This window comes from Alexandromys fortis, unplaced genomic scaffold, assembly GCF_014885135.2.
Source record: "Alexandromys fortis isolate MF-2015 unplaced genomic scaffold, M_Fortis_MF-2015_v1.1 scaffold_110, whole genome shotgun sequence".
Lineage (NCBI taxonomy): Eukaryota > Metazoa > Chordata > Mammalia > Rodentia > Cricetidae > Alexandromys > Alexandromys fortis.
Window position 1 is genome coordinate 2652630 of NW_026068014.1, and position 21429 is coordinate 2674058.

The 21429-nt window shown below is 43.6% G+C and overlaps 1 protein-coding gene across 1 annotated transcript in view; it reads left to right on the forward strand.

The window, feature by feature from the left end:
• Positions 1-200: 200 nt before the first annotated feature.
• Nxph1 (neurexophilin 1) overlaps positions 201-21429 on the forward strand; it is a 300256-nt gene continuing 279027 nt past the window's right edge. The window contains exons 1-2 of the mRNA XM_050162260.1: positions 201-586; positions 1415-1578. Of these exons, the coding sequence (XP_050018217.1) occupies positions 1525-1578 (54 nt within the window). The 5' untranslated portion in view covers positions 201-586; positions 1415-1524. The remainder of the gene's footprint in view (positions 587-1414; positions 1579-21429) is intronic.

The window sequence follows — 21429 nt, forward strand, 5'->3', positions numbered from 1 at the left end:
AGCTAGCAGCTTTCAAATTCTCGCCACCACACCCCTCCTTCTGAAGCTGGGACTCATCGCGCCTGTTGTGTGGCTTTTTTTTTTTCTTCCGAAAAGGCTCGCGTCTTATCGCTCAAGTTCAAGTCCGGAGGACTTGCCCAGTCTCCTCCCCTTAAGTCATTCTCCATCCTCTGGCAACCGCTGAAAGCCCGGAGTTCTGGGCTGCTGGTGACAGTGCCAGCACAGGCAGTCCGGGTCGGTCGGGTGCAGCAGCCCGGCGCATTAGTCTCTCTCCCTCCCTTTCTTCCTTCCCTTGTCGTCTTCTCTACCTGCCCCTCCTTCTCTTGCCTCTTAAGTTTCCTGCACCGGGAACCCAACTGTGCCAAGCCTAGGTTCCCGCGGACCAATCCAGATCGCGACCCCGGCACTGGGACAACGACTGTGCCAAGGCTGGACAAGGCAACTGTACTCGTCCTCGCCCGAGCATGGAGACGGAGCTCCGGGGAGGGCACGTCCCGGGCGCTGGAAACGCCAGGCCGTAGTAGCTCCTCCATGGAGCCTGTTCAGAGCGGTCCTTGCTCGCTGCATTTGCCTCCAGTCCAGTGCAGTAAGTACCGGTCGCCTCCACTGTTCCTAGCAGAGACACCTTGGGGCAGGGTGGTGAGCACCAGAAAAGGGTAGCAGTGTGGAACTCTAGTTGGGCATAGAGCACGTCTGATAGGTGACCCTCAGAGTCCCATGCAGGTTTCCACTGTGGAAGTTAGTAACTGACTGTGCCCCTTGGCTCAAAAAGTAGTGCTAGAGATGCGATTGTGTCTATCTCTGTGTTACAAGGGGCTCGAATGGGTAAACTGAGCCCCGCTCTCCTGTATGCAAATTGCATCCTCTTCCCCCACCCCCATTTCACCCGCACCTAATCCGGGTCAGTTCTACCTAGCGGTTTCTCTGCCCGTGTCCCCCTCACTCAGTCTCTTGCTCGCTCGCTTTTGCTATCTCTCTCCGCTGCTGTGTACGTGTATGCACCCTGCCAGGGCTGGCGAAGAACCAGCCGCCGCCTTTAGTCCCAGCCTCCCGCCTGTCAAACACTAGGGCAGGTCTGGCAGCTAGAGACAGTTGGCTTCCTAACCAGCCTGTGAGCGGTTCTCTGTGTGCCTAACCTCCTTCGGCCTCAGCCGTGTTTGGGCACTGGCACCTGAGACGCGCCGGGAGCTGGGAGCTCCCTCAGCCACTGCTCAAGCTCGCCCGCCCGCCCGCCCGCCCGCCCGCCCGCGGACCGCACTCGCTTGTTTCTGGAGCAGGATTGACTGGCTTTTCAAATCTTCGTGTCCCCTCCCAGCTTTTTGACTCCATCACTTCACACAAAGACACCCTTTCCCCGTTTGCTCATCAGCCTTGTCCGCGTGGTCATGGGATGTCTAATTTCATTTATATCTAGGCTGCTGAGAGCGCTCCCTGATCTGTAAAGTGGATGTCAGGTGGATCTATGTTTTTGAAGGAACAAAGACTCAGCCAAGGCACCGCCAAGGAAGTTTGAGAGGAGGGAGGATGCAGGCTGCGTGCTGGTACGTGCTTCTCCTACTGCAGCCCACTGTATACTTGGTAAGTCGTGAGCGGTCCAGCATCTTTGAGATTCCACCCTAACCGAGAGGTCAAGTACCTGGTGGTGGTGGGGAGGGTGAGAAAGAGGGCGAGGCCACCAGTTCCGTGAGAGCTGTGCTCCCAGAGACAGTGGAAGAACTTTGGGAAGCCGTTCTTTGGATTCCTGCGGGAGTTTTCAGGGTTCTCATCCCCATTTCTTGCTTTATTTTCCCCATCTCGTGGTTTTTAATAGCGGCGCGCGTACCCTATTCGGCCAGAAACGAAAGAGGTAGTGGGACAGGACGCCTTGGGAGGAAGGACTAGCGGGGAGGGTGAAAGTCTTGGTAGCAGTTTTTCGCCCACCTAGTGTAAATGAAAGGGGATGCAGGTGGGGTTGAAGATCTGAGCGATAATTTACCCACCGCCCCCTCCCCAGTTCGAATTTGTGGTACATGAAGAAGTGCAGTTAACTTCTTGAGACTTCCAGACTTGTAGTTGGTGTAAGTTTATCCACCAGACACTGCGTAAAGGACCTGAGTTAGGTCAGAGATACACTTGCAAACAGACGCCCTCCCTCTCCTTCCAAGCTTCAGTTTCCCTCAGATAACTGAACCTCAGTTTTAATGTGGGGGTTCCTTTTAGAAAATAGGTTTGTCACTAGGCCTTGTCACTAGGGAGAGAATCTCACCCACGGCCTCTGTCCAGGTTCCCCCAGAAACAGTTTTCAGAGGTTTGAACTCGGCAGTCTGAGAGGAGTCGCAGGGCGAATCGCTTTGTGTGATTTGGGAGTTACGGGCATCACAGCGAGCCTAGAAGAGTATGATTTTTCAGGTCTCATCTCTCAGGGGGCCAGGGACACTTGCATTCTGCCGGCGAAGTTGAGCCTAGTGCACCGAACCCCACAGTCGATCCCGGGCTGTGGGAGTGCACTGAGAACTCAAGGTGTTCTGTGGAGGGTCGTGGAGCGCAGGCGCTGCAGTAGCAGCAGGAGTTTTCTAACCCTGCTGGAGAAATGGACTAGGTGTGGTGTTAGTATCTTTTATTCCCAAGAGCTTCAGAATCCACAAGCCCGGAAGCAATAGTGTACAGTCTCTGCAAATGGTCGTGTTTTTCGGCCTTTGCTCTGCCTGCGATGGGCAGGCTTGAGAGTTCTGTGGATCCGGTACAAACACACGCGCGCGCGCGTGTGTCTCTGAGTAAGTGTATTTACCCGGTTCCGGCTTCCGGCTGCATCTCAAGAACCCTCAGCGTTGCCAGTCTTTGCACCTTTCTCGCCCGACTGTAGCAGAAGCGAACGCCAGAGGGCGCTGCGTATCAACGTCCTCGCCCACAGGACACCTTGAGGGTAAACAGGTGAAAGCAGGGGCAGCCAATCCAAAAGAACAGTTTTTCTGACTGTCGCGGGTCCGTGCTTTCCCGGGTATAACGCAGACCCAATGCAAAAAGTGTCCTTCCTATTGCCCACCTCCCGTCATTATTGCTCTCACCTGTGTTCAGTGAGCCCACTGACATTGAAGACCCGGAGTTGGAGGGCGGAAAGTTCCACCAAAGGACAGACAGCATTTTTTTTTTTTTTTTTTTTTTTTTTTTTTTTTTTTTTTTTTTTACTGGGTGAGGTGGGAAGGAGTGAAAAATGAAAGGCGAAAACTGCAGGGGAGGGATACCAATGCTTCTCTTGATCGTCACAACAAGCGTACCCGTCCTCTCCGCACACCTTTAGAAAGGATTCAAAGCTCAGGACTGCCCCTGTGTCCCTGGCCTGTGCTCACACACACAAGGCCAGCGCTCTCGGCTACAGTGCAGTTTATTGCTTGAAGCAAGTATTTCGATAGTCTGGAAAAATAATCTATCAAAAGCAGAAGTGAAATCAATACGTTGTGTTAAATTTTAAACGTGTGTGCTGGCAGTTAAACCGTTTTCCACTCATTATAACAACAGTGCTGGATTTATTCTAATGCGACGCGTTCTTAACAACAAGCGCATTAATTCTCCTTTAATTGTAAACTGGGAGCATTTGAAAACCATTCAGTGTGCAAATTATGCTGATTCAATTACCGTTTAGTTACAGACTTCATTACCTGAATGCCTTTTGGCAATACAGAGAAAGGAGACGATTTTTCCAATTTCACTCAAAACAATACGGAATGTGAACAATAAAACAGGGAAGGCGATTTAGAAGTCCATTCTTTTCTCTCCCATCTGAAGTTGTTTTGTGTGTAGGGGATTAGAAACCACACATACCACAAAAACAAAAGACTGGTGGCGGTGACCCAAGTCAGTATTCCAGGGATTGCAATCCCACAGCTATTTGCCAGAAAAATTCCAGGCTGTTTTCCTGGAGGAGGAAGCTGATGTTTACCATCAAAATGGGATTCCCAGGGTGAACTGGGCAGTTAACGTTAGGGTGGTTTTAGGTAACTGAAGAAGCAGGGAATCTTGATTAAAACTTGTAGCAATGAACGGATGAAAACACGATAACACCTCTTTCCATTAGTTCCCTTAAACACCAGCTAGAGCAAGGGAACCATGCATCTATTTGTGACTGTACCCTAGAACACTTCAGCCCTTTGCAAAATCCTGCAACAGATGCACACAGGTCATCAGCAGCAGCATCAAGTTAAACTCCAAGAAGGCGAGATGGCAAAAAAAAAAAAAAAAAAAAAAAAAAAAACATTATTTTATTTTTTTCCTTGACCAGTCACAAGTCAGGGAGGAGTTATTAATTCTTTGCTCTTGTGAATTGCATCATCAGTTAAATGACTATAGAACACTCCGTGGCTTGCCTCCTTGCTAACATTTCCAATACACCTTTCCTTTATGGGTGTGAGATCTCAGCCATGTTTTTCAAGGAGTCATTCCCACAGCTTGAGCAAGGCTTGTTTAGATGGCTCCTATACAGAAATAGATTAGATTACTGTTATAGAATATGAATTTAAATGTTTCTGAGTTTTGAGAGACATTTTTATGAGGATGTCTCTGTCTGGAAGATCCTACCCCACAATCAGCATGGGAATGAATGCTCACGAAATGTGTTTATTGGTCCATAGGTCTCTGAATGCCTGTCCTAAGTTGAAGGTCTTTATTTACTGTGTGTTTGTTGAGAGATGGGTCTGCCTTGTTTCCATACCAGGAGCTCATTTTTGTGATGCAATGATTACAGGTGTGTCTGTAAATTTACCTTCTGAAACCCATTATCTTGAATTCTCAAGTTTTACCACTGGGTAAACTCTCAAAAAAAAAAAAAAAAAGAGTCAGGAAGGAAACCATCTTTTAAAAATAAATGTAAGGAAAACTGCTGTTTATTAAATGTTGTGTATTTCAGATTTAAACACCTGACCGACAGGAGGAAACCTATGGTGTAGCTTGTTATTTTTATTAAAGTCCTGCAGGCTTCATTTTCTACCAGTTCTGGACTGATTCCAGGATATTTGGAGTATGAGATAATGAGATGACCAGACAATAGCATTTAAACTGAATTAAAGTGCACACTGGGATAAGGTGAACAAATGTGGTTTCTTGTTTGAAAAAGGAAGGGGTAGGGGCTGTAAAAGGATTCACTCCCAGTGGATTGTGAGGAAGACCTCACCAAGGAACAGGGGGTAGTTTGCCTGGTAAAGAATGTGACACTTCATTTGGGGCAGCTCTCAAGAGTGAAGTGAGTCTGGTAGCATTCCTGAGCATGCAAAGAAAAGTCACTCAGAATTGGAGTCCAGAGAAGCTGGCAAAGGATGGATGCTGTTATTGCAATCTTTGAGGAAAGGCCTCGCCAGTTCTGCTAGGAATTACAATAGCTAATAACTTGGTTGCTTTCTTGGCCAAAATAGGCAAGAATTAGAAAACATTACTAAACCTTTGATTTGATAAAAATTTGAGTTATCTATTTGCATGAGTTTTGGGGTTTTGAGTGTGTGTGTGATGTTGAGATGTGACTTCTACATCAGTTGTTTAACTGAGTTGAGTCTAAAAGTAGTGACAATATCCACAGTGCCTCTAATTCCAAATAGTTAACATGTAAACCATCAGTTGGATTTAACTCAACGTGAAGGTGGCTTTTAGGGCCGATAAAGGCTGAAGGGAAAGCAGGAGAACAGGCACCCAGATCTGGTCCAGTCTTTGAACTAGGTCTGTGTATTTCCTGCCCTTTAGAGAATAAGCAAGTTGCTCACTGCAAGCTTTCATCAATTTGAAATTATTCTATATAGTAGATAACCACAGCTACCCAGTCCTGACTAGTGTTTTCTGTTAAAACTGGTTCTGCAGTGGGCAGCATAAAGAATTCCTCCTTAGGCCAACTTCTCCCCTTTCTGCTGCAGGGCACACTTGCCCACTCTTGATCAAGGGCAGATAGTTTGAGGCGCCTACACCTCAGCAGCACAGCAAGATGCCCCCTCAGTCCCAAGGTGCTCTCCTGGTCTCTGCAGGGCACAGAGAGGCCCCGGCTGCTTCTGGGTACATCTTCACCAGGCTCCGCCCTGCCTTGGCCTGGAAAGCAGTTCCTGGAGGTGTGAGAAAGCCGCACTTGGTGGTTCACCCTTTTGTCCCATCTCCAGGAGTATTATGGCCTTGAGCCTTGTAGTGAGAGCTTCCAAGACACTGCCTTCTACACTGGGCACCGGAGGGAGAGAAAGCCAGAATTTCTCCAACCTTGTCAGCCCTGTGTTCCCAGAAAGCTATTAAATTTGTGGCTCTTTGTGTGTGAGGCTGATTTCTATTTGGCTTTGAATTGTTGATGGCTATTTCTCCCTTAATGAAAGTGTTGTCTGGGTGAAAAATATATCCGGTGGAAGGGAAATAGGTTGATTTTTTAAAAGATAGGTGCCCAATGTCCTACTTTTCCATTCGAGCGAAGATTTTCTGCAGAGTACAAAAACTGGCAGCATTGTCCAGGTAATAACCGCCGACGACAATCTTTTCAAAAGGGCATTTGAGTGATGAAAGCATATGGATATTGCTTTTTCAAATAAGCAATTCTCTGTCCTGGGCTTCTTTGATTTTCATAAGGGGCTGGCAGTGGAGTTGGGAGCAACGTGGGAGAAAGGGCCACATACTGGCAAAGAGATGCCTGCTACCTGTCTGCCCAGTCCTGGAATACTGAAGTGTTCTCCGCCTTTAGGCTGGAGTTCCGGGATCCGAATCGACCGTCAGTGAAGTCCCCCAGCGTGGTGTCGGTGTAAAGTCAAAGGGGAATCCCAAGAACGAGCAATAACGCGCCTTGCACTCCTCTGCCTTTACAGCAAGACAGCGCAAACTCTGCAAGTTTGCCGGCTTTTAATCGGCAGGCTAGAAAGTGCGCATTCTTCTTCTTCTTTTTTTTTTATAGAACAAAATGTCTAGCTTTGAATCAGTCCAAGAAAGTTCCCGTGGGACAGTTCTGTCGTCTTGAAGGTTCATCTCTCATTTTAAGACCTAACAGTTGTCACCATTTTAATTAAAGCGGGGCGGGCAAGACTGCTAGCCGGCGCCGTCGGGTCAGCGGCTTCTGTGTGCCGCGGAGTCGTAAGGCGGTTCCCGCTGTCGCCTCCCGCCGCCTTCTCTGGGTCACCGTTCACCCAGGCCCTCCTCTAGTTTGCTGGAAGTTGCGGTCTTGATTTATCCGCTAGTCAAGTTCGAGATCAGCTCTTTTTCACAGTGTCAGCACTCACCCCTCCCGGAGCTTGGTAAACACACCGCGCTCATTTTTCTGCTGCAGATTGGCATGTTGACGACTCTGCTTGAAGGAATGCGACAATAAAGTGGGGAACCAAAGCTTGGCAAGCACTTAATCAAGGATAAAAAGGTTCCGCTGTAAGGATGTCACTCAATTTATTGTGAAAGTCGAATGAATTACGTTTAATGAAAGTGCTCCCCAGATGAATATTACCAGCAATTTCCTGAGTTGGCTCTGTCAGCTTGAGATGAGGAAATGCCAACCCAGATCAGAAAAGAGCGCCTGTCTCAATTACTATGCAAGCTTTCCAAGAGTGGCTTTTTATTGAGATGATATGTGTTGGCGGCTTCTTCGTGCCCCTCGCGCGCGCGCCCAAGAACATGTTTGTTTATTTTTCCCCTTTGTCGTCTGCCCTCCCCAGTACTGGCTGTTGTTTAAACTTCTGCTGCGCTCGCTGCCTCTCTGCTGCGGGCTGCAAACCTAATCACCTACTCTGTAAATAGCTTCTCTAGTAGCACTTTATTTACTATGGAGGTGGGGCCTACCGCGCGCGGGGGAGGGGCGTGTGCTCTGGAGCTCTGGAGGGTGGAAATCGAGCACTTGCGGGGAGTATGAGCAAAGAAACTGAGAGCTTAGAGGGGTCCCAGGAGCAGCAAGAGGGCAGCAGGACCCCCTCAGGCCAAGCTTTAGAAAAGCTTACCCGGCAACTCTACCTTTAAATGAAGGAGGTTTTTTACTGGCTCAAGCCGGAAATGGGACGGGAGTGAAGTGGGGGTGGGGGACTCACAGGCCCAAGCAAAGCACATTATCTCATCTGCATGAGAATAGAGAACCGGGAGGCTTTTCTTGTACTGTTTCTTTCTCCCACAAAGTGACAAATTGTTGCTTGGAAGAGCCAAATGTTTCCTTAGAAACTGGCTGCCGGGGGCTACGCTCGTCCCCGCGGAACCTGCCTCCATTCCGGCCTCACCCACATTACCCCGGCGCCCTAAAAGAAGCTAGCAGCTGCCAAAGGCTCGAATCAAGGCCAAGTACACTGGTCCCGCAGGAGGGAAGGCTCTTCGCTCACACACCAGGCCCTAAGTCTTACCCTCCCCCTCCAGCTGATTGGGAAGACCATATTAGACATCTTTGTAATAATCGAGAAACTTTCTTCGAGGCTAGGAAGGTATCAAGCCCAAGTCCACCACGTTCACGCATTTCACTGTCTCCTTTTTTTTTTTTTTTTTTTTTTTTTGCCTTCTGTGATAGGTGAAATAAACCCAGTAGGTTTTATGAACATACGGTTGCAGCTCTCTTGCCTTTGGATCCCGTGCCATTATATGAAAGCCTTGCTTGTGGGAAACTTTTGGTCTCCTTCACCGACCTTCAATGCTCCGGGAGGTGCAGGCTGACCAGCGGCTGTTCTCTAGCGAGAAGCTCGGAAATGGATTTGGAGCGCGAAAGCGCCTTGTGCCTATCCCGGGCCTGGAGAGCGATCTTCAGCACCACAGCCAGTGCCCCAAGCTCCGCCCCGCCAGGGAATCCGCGCCAGACCGCAGTCCTTAAAGTCGAGTTGGGGTGGTCACTGTTTGCGGACCTCCCTAAGCACCCCGGGACGATTTAAAAAACCCACTTTCTCCTTCCAGTCATCTAGGAACACCAAGCTCCTATCGTTGGGACACTAAAGTGCACTGTGGTCAGAACCTCTAGTTTACAACCCCCTTCTCCGACTCCATCTAGACTTGGGAAGTCACGTGGTTATCGGTTTATTGGGGCGGGGGCGGCGCTCGAGCGTACTGGTTTCTCTCACTTTTCCTGTTTATTAATCTATCTTTCCCCAACCAGAAACATATATCACGTAATGTGCAACTAAATGCCTCTTTAGCAACGTGCATGTCACAAATGAGGAAACTGAGGCACCGAAAGGTAAACCGTCTTTTTTTTTTTTTTTCCCCCCCTCAGGAGCAAAATCATTTGAACAGAAGGCATATTGGCCCCAGCACCCTCACTGAGAAGTGACTGGAGCTACCCAAAGGCCCCGCTTGATCTGGCGCCTTTAAGATGTTGAGCTCGGGGGACAGAGAGGGCAGAGGGAGGGGGCTAGAAGAGTTCTAATTATTATGAATTTCTAAAGGATAGTAATTATTCACGGGGAGCAGGACAAACCACTGTCTGGGCAAGGGAATCGATATATTTGCTATCGAAAGTGCCTGGCTCGCCTTTAATGCAGACGAATGGGGATACAGCCTCATTATTTTCCGTGGTTAGGTTCGCTGGCGTGGGGCCTGATGCAGCGTGGAATCTATCATCATTAGAGTTCCTTTTTATTTAACAAACAGCAACAATCCGACTTAACCACCCCCTCAAAAACAACATCAACAAAAAGTTCTTCGCCACACAAGCTGCCTCCTCCCCCAACTCTTGCAGTCCCCTGGGGCTTCTCGGTGCACTCTAGAGGTGACTCTGCAGTCACTTAAAGTGTTCGCAGCGCAGTCCCGGCTCAGCAGCTCACGACCCAGAAATAAACTAGATAGTACCGGGCGCTGGCGCTAGGGGTTGTCTGTGTCAAAGGCTAAGGCTGCCTGGGAAGCTGGCTGATTCTCCTGCCTTAGCTGAGTCAGTCCTTTCAAGACATCTGATTCCTCAAATCCCCGCAGTATTAAAGGAGCAGACATCTAACAAGCAGTGTTCCCTCAACCCCGCAGGAAAAGTCAGCTCACAGAAAGATGGATTCCAGAGAAAGAAAAGAAAGAAAGGGAGATGTTGGCTCAGTGTCTCCAGAGTATACTCCGAGGTTGTGCGGGAGGCAATCCCCACCTAGCTTTCTCTCTGAAATTCTATCTTTTTGCCTGTAAGCCAGTCTTCCAGAATCCCCCAAGACCTAGCTAGCTGAGATCACTGACCATCTAGGGTGCTATCTCCTTCCTGGATTGCAAGTGTTTCTCAGTTTCTCCTCTCTTCTCCGGCCTTAGTTCCCTGGCACCATCCTCACACTCAGAGATTTCCTGTTGTCCCAGTGAGTAGCTTCAGGGGTGCAACTTTTATTGGCCTGCAGCCATTTCCAGAAACATTTTAGTTACGGGGTTAACTGAGGCAGGCCTGTTGGTTTGTGAGTTCTGGCTTTCATATGGCAGGTCCCCCTTCACAGCTCAATGGTTGCTCAGAAAACAGATGCGGACTTAAGAAAACCTAATACCTCCTTTGTTAAAGAAAAACTATTATAATCATAACAACAACAAGACAAAACAAAAACTGTGGACTTAAAAGACATTAAACTAAAACCATCCGTCCACCCCATTTGACTTTCTGTCTTTGGAGCATAACCATTCATGGTGCATGTGGTTAGCAAGTGCCTTTATTCCTTCTTAGAGCCAGCCAGCCAACACAACACCAGGACTGTATGATCTACTAGCATCATTTCCCCTCGCCGTCTCCATTTTTAGAGGCTTTATAATTAAACTCCGTGAGATATATGGAACATACATCTGGTGGAGAGCCTTTTTATTTATATTTATGTAGGACACTGAGAAGGGAAATTAAAGAAGTGCTTATATTGAAGTAATAAGCCTGCCCTGATATTAGCAGAAATGTCCTTTTAATTCACTTTTATTCATCTGTGAGAACCATCTGTGTGACGCCAGACTGTGTAGTCTTGCCTCTTTTCAGAGAGGTCCCACCGACATGGAAAAGACATTTGCTAGCTTGTGAGCAAAAGGCCAGGCTTCTACTTACTAGTAACACACACTGAAATGAAGTGCCCTCTGATGCAGGAAGCTGAACAGAAAGAGCAAGTTGCCGCAGGGTCCTGCATTCTCCTGCCTTTCCACACCCTTACTACCAGGCATGAACACACACATATTCTAACAGGGCCCCATAGACACAGCATGATGATCCACAGTGCAAACCGGCTGAATTTTGATAAAACCAACAGACTAAAAACTGGAGGTGTCAATGGTTCCCACTCCAAGAGGTTATGTGGTAGAAAAACCAAGAGAAATTTTCTTGCTCCTGAAGATTCTTTACCTTTTATAAAGTAAATACATACATATACACAGAATTGGTCAGAGCTAGGTATTTTTTGTTTGTTTGTTTTTTAATATATCTATGTCTACTTCCTTAAAGGAGTCTGTGAAAAACTATTGTGGAAGATTCTTTCCTTCCCCTCATAAGGTTTTGTTTTTACATTTTCACCTTGTTTTCTTTAATACCCATCAATATTTTCATTTATAGCATGAAAATAATGTTAGTTGAGAGAACTCCCTGGCATAACTGGAAAATCAGTCACATATATATGATCTGATTGGACTTGGAAGAGAACTCCTCTCCTTGTAACCTTGTAGCTGGGTGTTCTTAGAGACCTGCAGGTATATAAAACAGCTTATATAAAATTAATGGACTGCTTTACGTTCACAACCTCCTACTTGTGAAACCCTTGTAAAATATTGCACCTGTTTCAATCGGAAGATTATAAAGTCAAGTTTGCTGTGCAATCGATAGTTGTAAATGGTTCAGTGAAATGTTTGATTGTTGTGAGTCTGACAATGATGGGAGTTTTATTGTCCGTTTTTGTGCACTGATGTGCTCATCACGAGGCTGTCCCTTCCTTTATGCACTCGACTCATTTTGAAACTGAATGTTAAGATTTCAAGGTAACGTCGAAGGGCATAATAATGAAAAACTATGTAGAGGAGAGATCTATTTATTCTCTTACCCGCTTAGAAAGAAATCCACAGGTTATCAGGAGGTTGTGGACGAGGAAAGAAATTCTCTAATAGCATTTCAGTATCCTGTTTAAAATTATCAACAGCATTCTTATGGAATGCGTGCCCTATTGATTTTATGTGTATTTTTAAATAAGCAAATGGAAAGATGGAAAGATGTTTTTTTTTTATCAACCCCATACTTCATAAAAATGACTTTCTAAATGAAGATAAGTTATGTTGTAAGGAAATCTTTTGTCATGCGTGTAATAGTCGGATAAATTTCAGATCCTCATTATTTTATTCCTTAAAACAAATACAAAACTAAATTTTCTCAAGTATTCTATGATTTGCTTCATAGACATTTATGAAATGCCATAGGCTCCTGCTATGAACTTCTTTTGTTCCTTAATTTGCATTTTCATTATGAGGAAGGAATAACTAAGAACTATGCATGGCAAAAAAAGCATGGAAGTATTTTCATGTTCTCTTTCCTTTCCTATTTCACTCTCAGGTTAGCTAGAATCACTTTTGCCTCTCTGGCAGAACTGTTCACTCTGTCAGTTTCTCCAAATTAATAGCAAAGTGCCCTACTTTAACCAACATGTAGACTGATTGCCAATGTTACCCGGGATTCAATGGGAAGTTCCAAAATGTATGAACTGGACTCTGTGAGGCCCATTACATTTCCTGTTCAAATATTTCAGTGAAAATATCACTATTAATCTAAATTTAATTTTCAAGCCTATTGGCATAATATTGTAATTTGTTGTAGGGCAGCTGGGTTTATGACAGGGTGCAGCATGCTCTCTGCAATTGAAAATGTGAAATACTCCCAGTAAGATCATCAATTTGGGGATAATTTCTTGTAACACAGCACCATCATTTATTGTTCTGCAGAGTTAAATGCAGAGAAAAATGCAAACTGTTGTGTATGGAAAGAAGTTATGCATGCGCTGCACTAGCTACTATTTCTTTGCCCTTGATGGGGGATGTAATTGCTATTGATGTGGAGAATTTGCAGAACATGGCACAGTTTTTGCTTCTTTCACAAGAAATGTTTAGTTGAATGGTGAGCACCTCATGTTAGATTTTCAACCTTATTTCTTTTAGTTTAACAAGGCAGAATTAGGAACAGCTGTACCAAGCAGGCCAGCACAGTTTCTAGCCATTATCAAAGTAATACAGAGCTGGTGTTAGCATACAATGTGCCAAACCTTTGAGTTTGCACCTCCTGAAAAACTGTTCTGGGTGGTGGTAGTGCTTGCCTTATCCCCAGCACTCGGGAGGCAGAGGCAGGCGATCTCTGTGAGTTCAAAGCCAGTCTAATCTACAGCTAGGGCTGTTACACAGAGAGATCCTGTTTCAAAAAAAAAAAAAAAAAAAAAAAAAAAAAAAAAAAAGAATTATTCTGTAGAAAGGAACAGAAAAGAAAATTTAAAGAGAAAAAAAAAGGAAAATGATTTGTGCTGAGATGTTTCATCGTGCCTTGCATTTTTGACTGAAATCCTTCACAATTAGAATAGCTCTCATTCATGCAGTTTGAGAGATTGCTCCATCCATTTTCCTTGAGAACAGTGAAAAGTGTGTGTATGCGTGTACCCATTTGGGGCTTTAAAGATGAATCCGCATCTCTAAAGATGACTGATTTTCCCTCAGAGGTACCTGCCACCCAGTTTCCATTTGGCGGACAATACAACAAGAGGTTGGTATTGGACATGGACTCATGATGAGAAAAAAGAGAGTAACTTTCTCCATTCCATTGAAGACTTAGACACAAGAGGGAGAAATATCCCCATATTTGGTCATTCCAGGACCTGATCTTTAGCTCTTCTGTTGCAGTTCTGAAAGCATGCAACATTCAGAAGGGCTTTTTTTTGTTGTTGTTTTGAAAGGGAGATAAGGGTAAATATATTTTTCTTAAATTCTAGAACCTTGGGCAAATTTCACTTTTTGGACCTTCCATCAATTTCCTTATTTGTCATATGTGCTAATAACTCTTCATGTTCAGTAGAGTTATTGTTGAGAAGTCCCTGAGATAATGTGCTAAGGAGCTCTGAAAGAGGGTAGAATACAGCAATGATGATAAATTGATAATGACAAATACTGTTACCCTTTACAGAGAAAGGCTTCTGGGCCAGCTTTCCAGTACTCCCTGCATAGTCCTTGGAGGGATGACGCACAAGAATAACTGATGGCTACCTTATTCTTGCATGCTTTTCTAGCAACTGATTTAGGCAAGCCACCCATTACTTCCCAGAAATTCACATTTTTTAATGTGGATAGTATGCATTGTGACTAACAACAGAGGGAGAAAGTCTATTTCATGTGAACTGGAGAGATGGAGTCCACTGTAGGCAGGAGCAATGGATAGACGAAGAATCCCGTGATGTTTTAAATACTAAGAATGGACACTCAGTTATAGTTTGGGGGCAGTTTGTTTTTTAAGGAGTCTTTTATTTTACTTACCTATTTATTTTTTGGTTTTGTGCAACAAGGTTTCTCTGTGTAGCTTTGGAGCCTGTCCTGGAACTTTCTTTTTAGACTAGGCTGGCCTTGAACTCCCAGAGATCCACCTGCCTCTGCCTCCCGAGTACTGGGATTAAAGGCATGTGCCACCAACTGCCCGACCACTGTTTACTTTTAATTTAGTTTTTAACACTTGAAATTCTTTTAAAATGTGTGCACAGTGCAATAAAAACTGAAAGCAGTGGCTTTTCAGATTTAAGGGTGTATGTCCAGGTGGAGTTTTGTTGTTATGGTTTCTGTCGTGCCTGGTTCCTCCTAATTGTTAAGTCCCAAAGAAATCACACAGAGGTCTACATTTGTTATAAACTGATTGGCCCATTAGCTCAGGCTTCTTATTAACTCTTATAACTTATATTCGCCCATTATTCTTATCTGTGTTAGCCACATGGTTTAGTATCTTTTTCAGTGGGGCAATCACATCTTGCTTCTTCTGTAGCTGGGCCAAGAATGTTCAAACAGCTTTCCTCTTCCCAGGATTCTCCTGTTCTCCTTGACCTGCCTCTACTTTCTGTCTGGTTGTCCTGCCTATACTTCCTGCCTGGCTACTAGCCATCAGCATTTATTAAAAACCTAATTCACAGAATATAGAGCACTGTCCCACACCAAAGTTTCACTTTGAAATTCATTTAGGTGAACACCTGGAGGTGACATCTCATAAGCTCCCTGAAAATTCTGCATATATTAGTTTGATAGAAGGAGAAACTCTCTGTCCCTATCATATACTGCTCAAAACTTCTATTAGCCACCAAGTACATCATTCGAAGTCACTGGGGTGGATGCCCACAGAGATGCTTTTTTTTTTCTTTTTATTTAAATATAAGCACTTACTTTGTGTCTTAGATTTACCAGAGAATGGGGAAGTATAAAAAAAAAACACCAAAAGATAAAATGTTCCATCTTCCTCTGTCACCAAGTGCCCTCCTCTGACCTACAATTCACTTCTCTTACCTATGCTATGATATGGTATTGGTTAGATCCTATTTCTCTCATTAATATTACCATGTTATTATGCCCATCTTGGTGATCTTCACAGTTCCTCATTTTACAGATGAGGAAACCAGTGAGACATTGAAAGTTAAATTGGTGAAAAGCAACAAGATTTTGTCTCAAGTGGTCTTATATTTGAGTCAAGGCTTTTAGCTCCCGTATTATATTATGTCTGTTGGTTTGGATGCTGATCTTTACATATACATGTGCATTTATGTATACACACAGTTATGGGTCTGGAATATGAGAACTCATTAAAATTAAAACAAAACAAAATGAAACATTTTCTTTGGACCTTCCTGATGGAAGACGTTGCCTGAGTAACTGGGGTGTGTATAAATTTCAGGTGTTACTCCTATAGTTCAGTAGTCTTATTAGATGTAGGGTTTTATTAACTGGGGATAAAGTCTATCAATATAAGTTTGGTATTGATAATTGTTGATCCTAGCTTCTGATGATGGTATGTAAGGCTTAAACTTTTTAGGAAGTCTGCATCTATTGGCTTACCCATTATGAAAATTGATCACTGGGTCTCAGGGTACAGTACATAAGGTAAAGGGCTCGAAACACTGGGCTGCGGTCATCTGTAGTGTGGTTTAAAATGATTCGTATCATCTGTATCTCTCCTAACAAATTACACACATGTTTCTTTGAACTGCTTGCTGTGCCTGGGCAGGTAGAAGTTGTGGGGATGGCATGCAGAGAAGAGATGTTTGTGAAGGGTGATCATATCCTTGAGGCAGAACCTTTAGTCTTCCTGGGATGTTTATTTTCAAGGGTTTTGTCTGGTAATAGACTTATCACACACAGAGAAATGGAAGTCCACAGCCTTCTACCGGTAGAATCTTGGCACACAGATACCATCAAAAAAAAAAAAAACAATTTAAAATAACTCTATCTGCTTAGCTTCTAAAATATATGACAGTAAAGAAGAGTCCTGGGTGGTTTAGTTCTATGTGGGCCTTTCTGTTACGTTCTGATTGGGTGATTCTTAACAAAGTAGCAAAACTCTCACAAAACATTTTGTAGAATCTAGAACTCTTTCTATTTACTAAGAACAAAGCAGGCTCAAGGTTTTCCTGGCCAGTGTGGAAATCCTCCGGCAGAAGGTGATGGGAGAGAATCTGTTTCATTTCAGTCTCGTGCTACATTTGACCTTGGGAGAGCTTAGCTGTGCCTTGGGGCAAAAAATTAAATGTTCCATTTTGCAGCAGTATCATCTTTCACCTTTATGTGGATTTAAAAATGTAAATAAAATTGCTTTCTGTAAATGGTACACATGAAGGTCATGCTCATATTCTCTGCAAGAATTCAAAATGCCATTTGAGCCATCATTGGCTCAATGGATACTAATACGTTCTATTAGTTTCTAGTAATCTATTTTTTAAGTATTTTATGGACCCATATTTTTATGCCTAGTTCCTAGTTTGTGAAATAAGAAATCAGAAATAAACCTTTTAGCACTTCATTGTAGACTTATTTATAGAATGTGTGCATTCAACTCTGAACTTTTAAAAATGCCAAACCTTCCCAAAATACATTTTTTTAGTCATTAAAATGGCCAGAATGGAAATCTGCAATGAGAGAAGAATGTGCTCTTGAAAGTGTTGGGAGGATCATTCCTTTTCCAATTATCATCCATTTTTTTCCCCCCTTGCATATTGTTCTCCAGGAAATAAGGTTTGGAGTCCTTAGCTGCAGCCAACGAACTTGGAAAGTAAAGCCACGCTACTTTCTTTCCGAGAAGAAGGGGTTTGAGTTCTTTTCAATGCAATTTGGATAATAAGACCCTGATGCAGCTTTGTATTTAATTGTTATGATTCTGATTGTTAATGACGTTTGATTGCTTCTTCTGGAGGCACCTGTCAGCCATTTTTGAGGCACAGATGGCTTTATCGGCACTAGCAGGAATTTCTTTTCCTTACTGACCTTGAGCTACATAGCTAATTTGGGGAGGATGAGCAGGAAGGGCCAATGTTGTCATAAATTTTCTGTCTATTTTCACGAGATGATTTTGATTTTTGAGCAATAATTTGAGATCACTCTTTTTCAAAAGCTTCTAGGTTATTATTCTTTTACGGGAAGAGCACTGATTTTCTCTGAGTAGATGTGTTAATTCTTCAGTGACCACGGCCATGTGATAAGGTGAGAGTTTGTCCTGTTTACTTAGGATGGCTCTATCTTATGCCTTTCGCATAAGTCAGGTATAGATATCCCTGTTATTTTTGAAATGTCCTAGTTTGGATAATAAAGTATGTGTTAACTTACATATATATATATATATATTCATATTAATTTTTTCCCACTTCAGGGTTCTAAGGAATTTGCTCAGAGTCTACCACTATGTTACTCTTCATGGGAAACAGTCCATACTCCTTTCTTTAAAAATCTTGTAAAATCTTAAGTGAAATTTGAGTAGTACTGCTAACCATGGCAAAAGATATTATGACAGAAATAACTGATTAGTCACTGACTGATGTTGGAGGATGTAACAGTTTAGGGGAGGACTAAGAAAATAACCTAAGAAATGTAGGACTCAGAAAACGACCTTTGCCACTGCTTCCAGAGTAAAGAGATACACAGAGAAAAGCTTACTCTAACCAGGATCCTCTTTTGAGAATGATAACAATCTTTTCTTTATGAAGAATCTCTGAAACACTAGAGTATTTTGCCTTTTAATATGGCAGCACAAAAGAATCTATGTAGAAAAGTGAGTGTGTGTGTGTCCCCTGGGTGAGATTTTTATAGTTAGATACTAGCTATAGCTATTTGAAGAGAGGAACCTCAGTTGAGAGAATGCCTCCATCAGACTGCCTGTAGGCAAGTGTGTGGTGTATTTTCCTGACGATTGTCTGATGTGGGTTGTCTCAGCTCACTGGGGTAGGACCACCCATAGGCAGAGGGTCCTGGGTTTTTATAAGAAAAGCAGGGTGCACAAGCAGTGGGGAGGAAGCCAGTTAACAGTGTTCTTTTATGACCTCTACTTCAGTTTCTGTCTTCAGGTTCCTAAACTATGTTTCTGCCCTAACTTCCCTTCATGGTGGACTATAACTGTAAGCTGAAATAAACCCTTTCCTCCTTGAGTTAATTTTGGTCATGGTGTTTTATCCTGGCAACATAAGCCATGATTAAGTGTATATATGTGTGTAAAGGCATTTGAGTGCGTGAGTGTTTAGAAAAAAGTAAACAAACAAAGGAAACCTTCAAATTAGCCATAGAAGATCTCAGAGTAGAGTTGAGGGCTTATTTTATTGATTTTTGTCTTCCAACTGTTAGGATGTTGAACGTGCATCACCATGGCTTGCTTTTCTGATTCCTAGTTTTCTCAACTGATAAACCCATACATCTGTTTGTTATTGTCTTTTTGAAAATATATTATTACTACTTAAAATTCAGGTAAATAGCTACACTTATAGACTTATTGAATCTTCTTCCTCTTATCATTTTATCAATATTCATTATATACTTCAAAGACATTTTCCCTCTAATATCATAGATTTTTTGTGTGTGTTTTTCGGGGTATCAAGACAGGAGTTTTCTTTTTTTTTTAATTTTTTTTTATTTTATTGAGAATAAGAAAAAAAAAGTTTCCGCCTCCTCCCAGCCTCCCATTTCCCTCCCCCTCCCCCACTCTTCTCCCCTCCCTCCTCTCTTCTCCCCCTCCCCCCACTCCTCTCCCCCTCCCTCTCCTATCCAAAGAGCAGTCATGGTTCCCTGCCCTGTGGAAAGTCCAAGGTCCTCCCCCCTCCCTCCATGTCTAGGAAGGTGAACATCCAAACTGGCTAGGCTCCCACCAAGCCAGAACATGAAGTAGGATCAAAACCCCTTGCCATTGACCTTGGCTTCTCATCAGTCCTCATTGTTCGCCATGATCAGAGAGTCCGGTTTTATCCCATGCTGTTCCAGTCACAGTCCAGCTGGCTTTAGTGAGCTCCCAATAGATCAGCCCCACTGTCTCAGTGGGTGGGTGCACCCCCCGTGGTCCTGACATCCTTGCTCGTGTTCTCCCTCCATCTGCTTCTCATTGGGACCTTGGGAGCTCAGTCCAGTGCTCCAGTGTGGGTCTCTGTCTCTATCTCCATCCATCACCAGATGAAGGTTCTTCTTCTTTAGCTTCTTTAGGTTCACCAGGTATACACTCCGTGACCTTTATTTATGGCTAGAAACCAATTATGAGTGAATACATCCCATGTTCATCTTTTTGGGTCTGGGTTACATCGCTCAGGATAGTGTTTTCTATTTCCATCCATTTGCATGCAAAATTCGAGAAGTCATTGTTTTTTACCGCAGCATAATACTCTAATGTGTATATATTCCACACTTTCTTCATCCATTCTTCCATTGAAGGGCATCTAGGTTGTTTCCAGGTTCTGGCTATTACAAATAATGCTGCTATGAACATAGTTGAACAAATGCTTTTGTCATATGATAGGGCATCTCTTGGGTATATTCCCAAGAGTGGTATTGCAGGAGTTTTCTATGTAGCTCTGGTTGTTCTGAATCTCAATCTGTACACAAGTCTGGCCTCATTCACAGAGATTCGCCTGCCTCTGCCTTTCAAGTACTGGGTTTAAAGGCATGTGCCACCACACCCAGCTTATCCTTTTATTGTTTGAAGTAGGGTCTTGCTATATAGCAGGAGCTACCCTGGAAACTCACTCTGTAGACAAGAATTGCCTCTAGACTGCGTCTTTGGCCCCAGTCTCTGGAGTTCTGGGATTATAGGTGTGCGCCATCCCTAGTCTTTCCACCATATTAATATATTCATTTTTAGGATTCCTGTAGTGAGCATAAGTGTGTAATATGGGTGTGCAATGGTGACTTAACGAGTTATCTGTTCACACTTTAGCTCAGAGTTTTCTCATGGAAAGGAATTGAAGCAATTAGTCTCCAAAGCAGAGGCAACAGCCCTTGTGATGATGGAAAGGGCAGAATAATCATTTTCTATGTTTGTATCCAGTGACTTAATCTGCTCTCGAATATACATCATGCAACCCTCTCTAGACTATTCCAAAACAGTCTTCTTACAATCAATAAAACATTCAAAAGATTTGCGGGCAGGATATCGTGGTTATGGGGATTGATGCTAGAATCACTTCAAAAATTCTCCTGTTTTTCAAATGCAATTTCAAAAGATGAACTGGGTCCCTCTTTTTTGGTAGGAAGCACCAGGGAAGATTACTATTTCTGAAGTTCAGAAAATGAGTGTATTTCCTACTTTGCTTAATTTTGGGAAAATCTTGTCAGGAATTGCACCCTGTACATCATATTTGTGTAGACTTCTGGCAAGTGCACAGATAATGTAACTCACTAGAACTTGTGTTTTAGCCTGGAAACTAAAATGAACTCAGAGGTAGTAAACATCCCATTTCTTCTCTTCAAAGATGCTTTATTATTGAGCTAGAAGATGAGAAGGAGAGCACAGGGAGAGGAAGGGAAGTGCAGATCCAGAGTTTGGGCTGTATTTCCTGTATTTAGAAACCTTGAGTAGAATTGGGTTTCTCTTTTCAGTGAGCTACAGAGCCGCCATGAACTCCTACCTTTTTAGTGAGGCGGCATTGGAAAGTCATTCTCAAGTTTGAATGAACAGAAAAGAGGCAAACAAACAAAACTAGACGACAGTGAGAGGAAACCCCAAACAAGTGTAACTAGCAAATATGGAACTGCCTCAGTTCCTAGTATGGCTGTGGATTCTAACCATTGCATGTTGTGGTAGGGTGTTTTTTTCTGAAGTAACAAGTGAGCAAACAGAATTTGATTAGGATTCAAAAAGAACTATTTGCTTTAAAAATTTAAATTACTTTATTTATCAAGTTTCCTTAGCTGAAGAATATTTGGACTGTATGATTTGCAATTATGAGGACTATTAAATATTGGTGCCCAAAACTCCAAAAGCAAATGACTCTTCTGTTGAAATAGGAGCAGCAGGGCTGCGTCCCCGGCACCCGGCCGCCTACATGGCTAGCTTATGCCCGAAATAATTACATGGAAACTGTATTATTTTAAATACTGCCTGGCCCATTATCT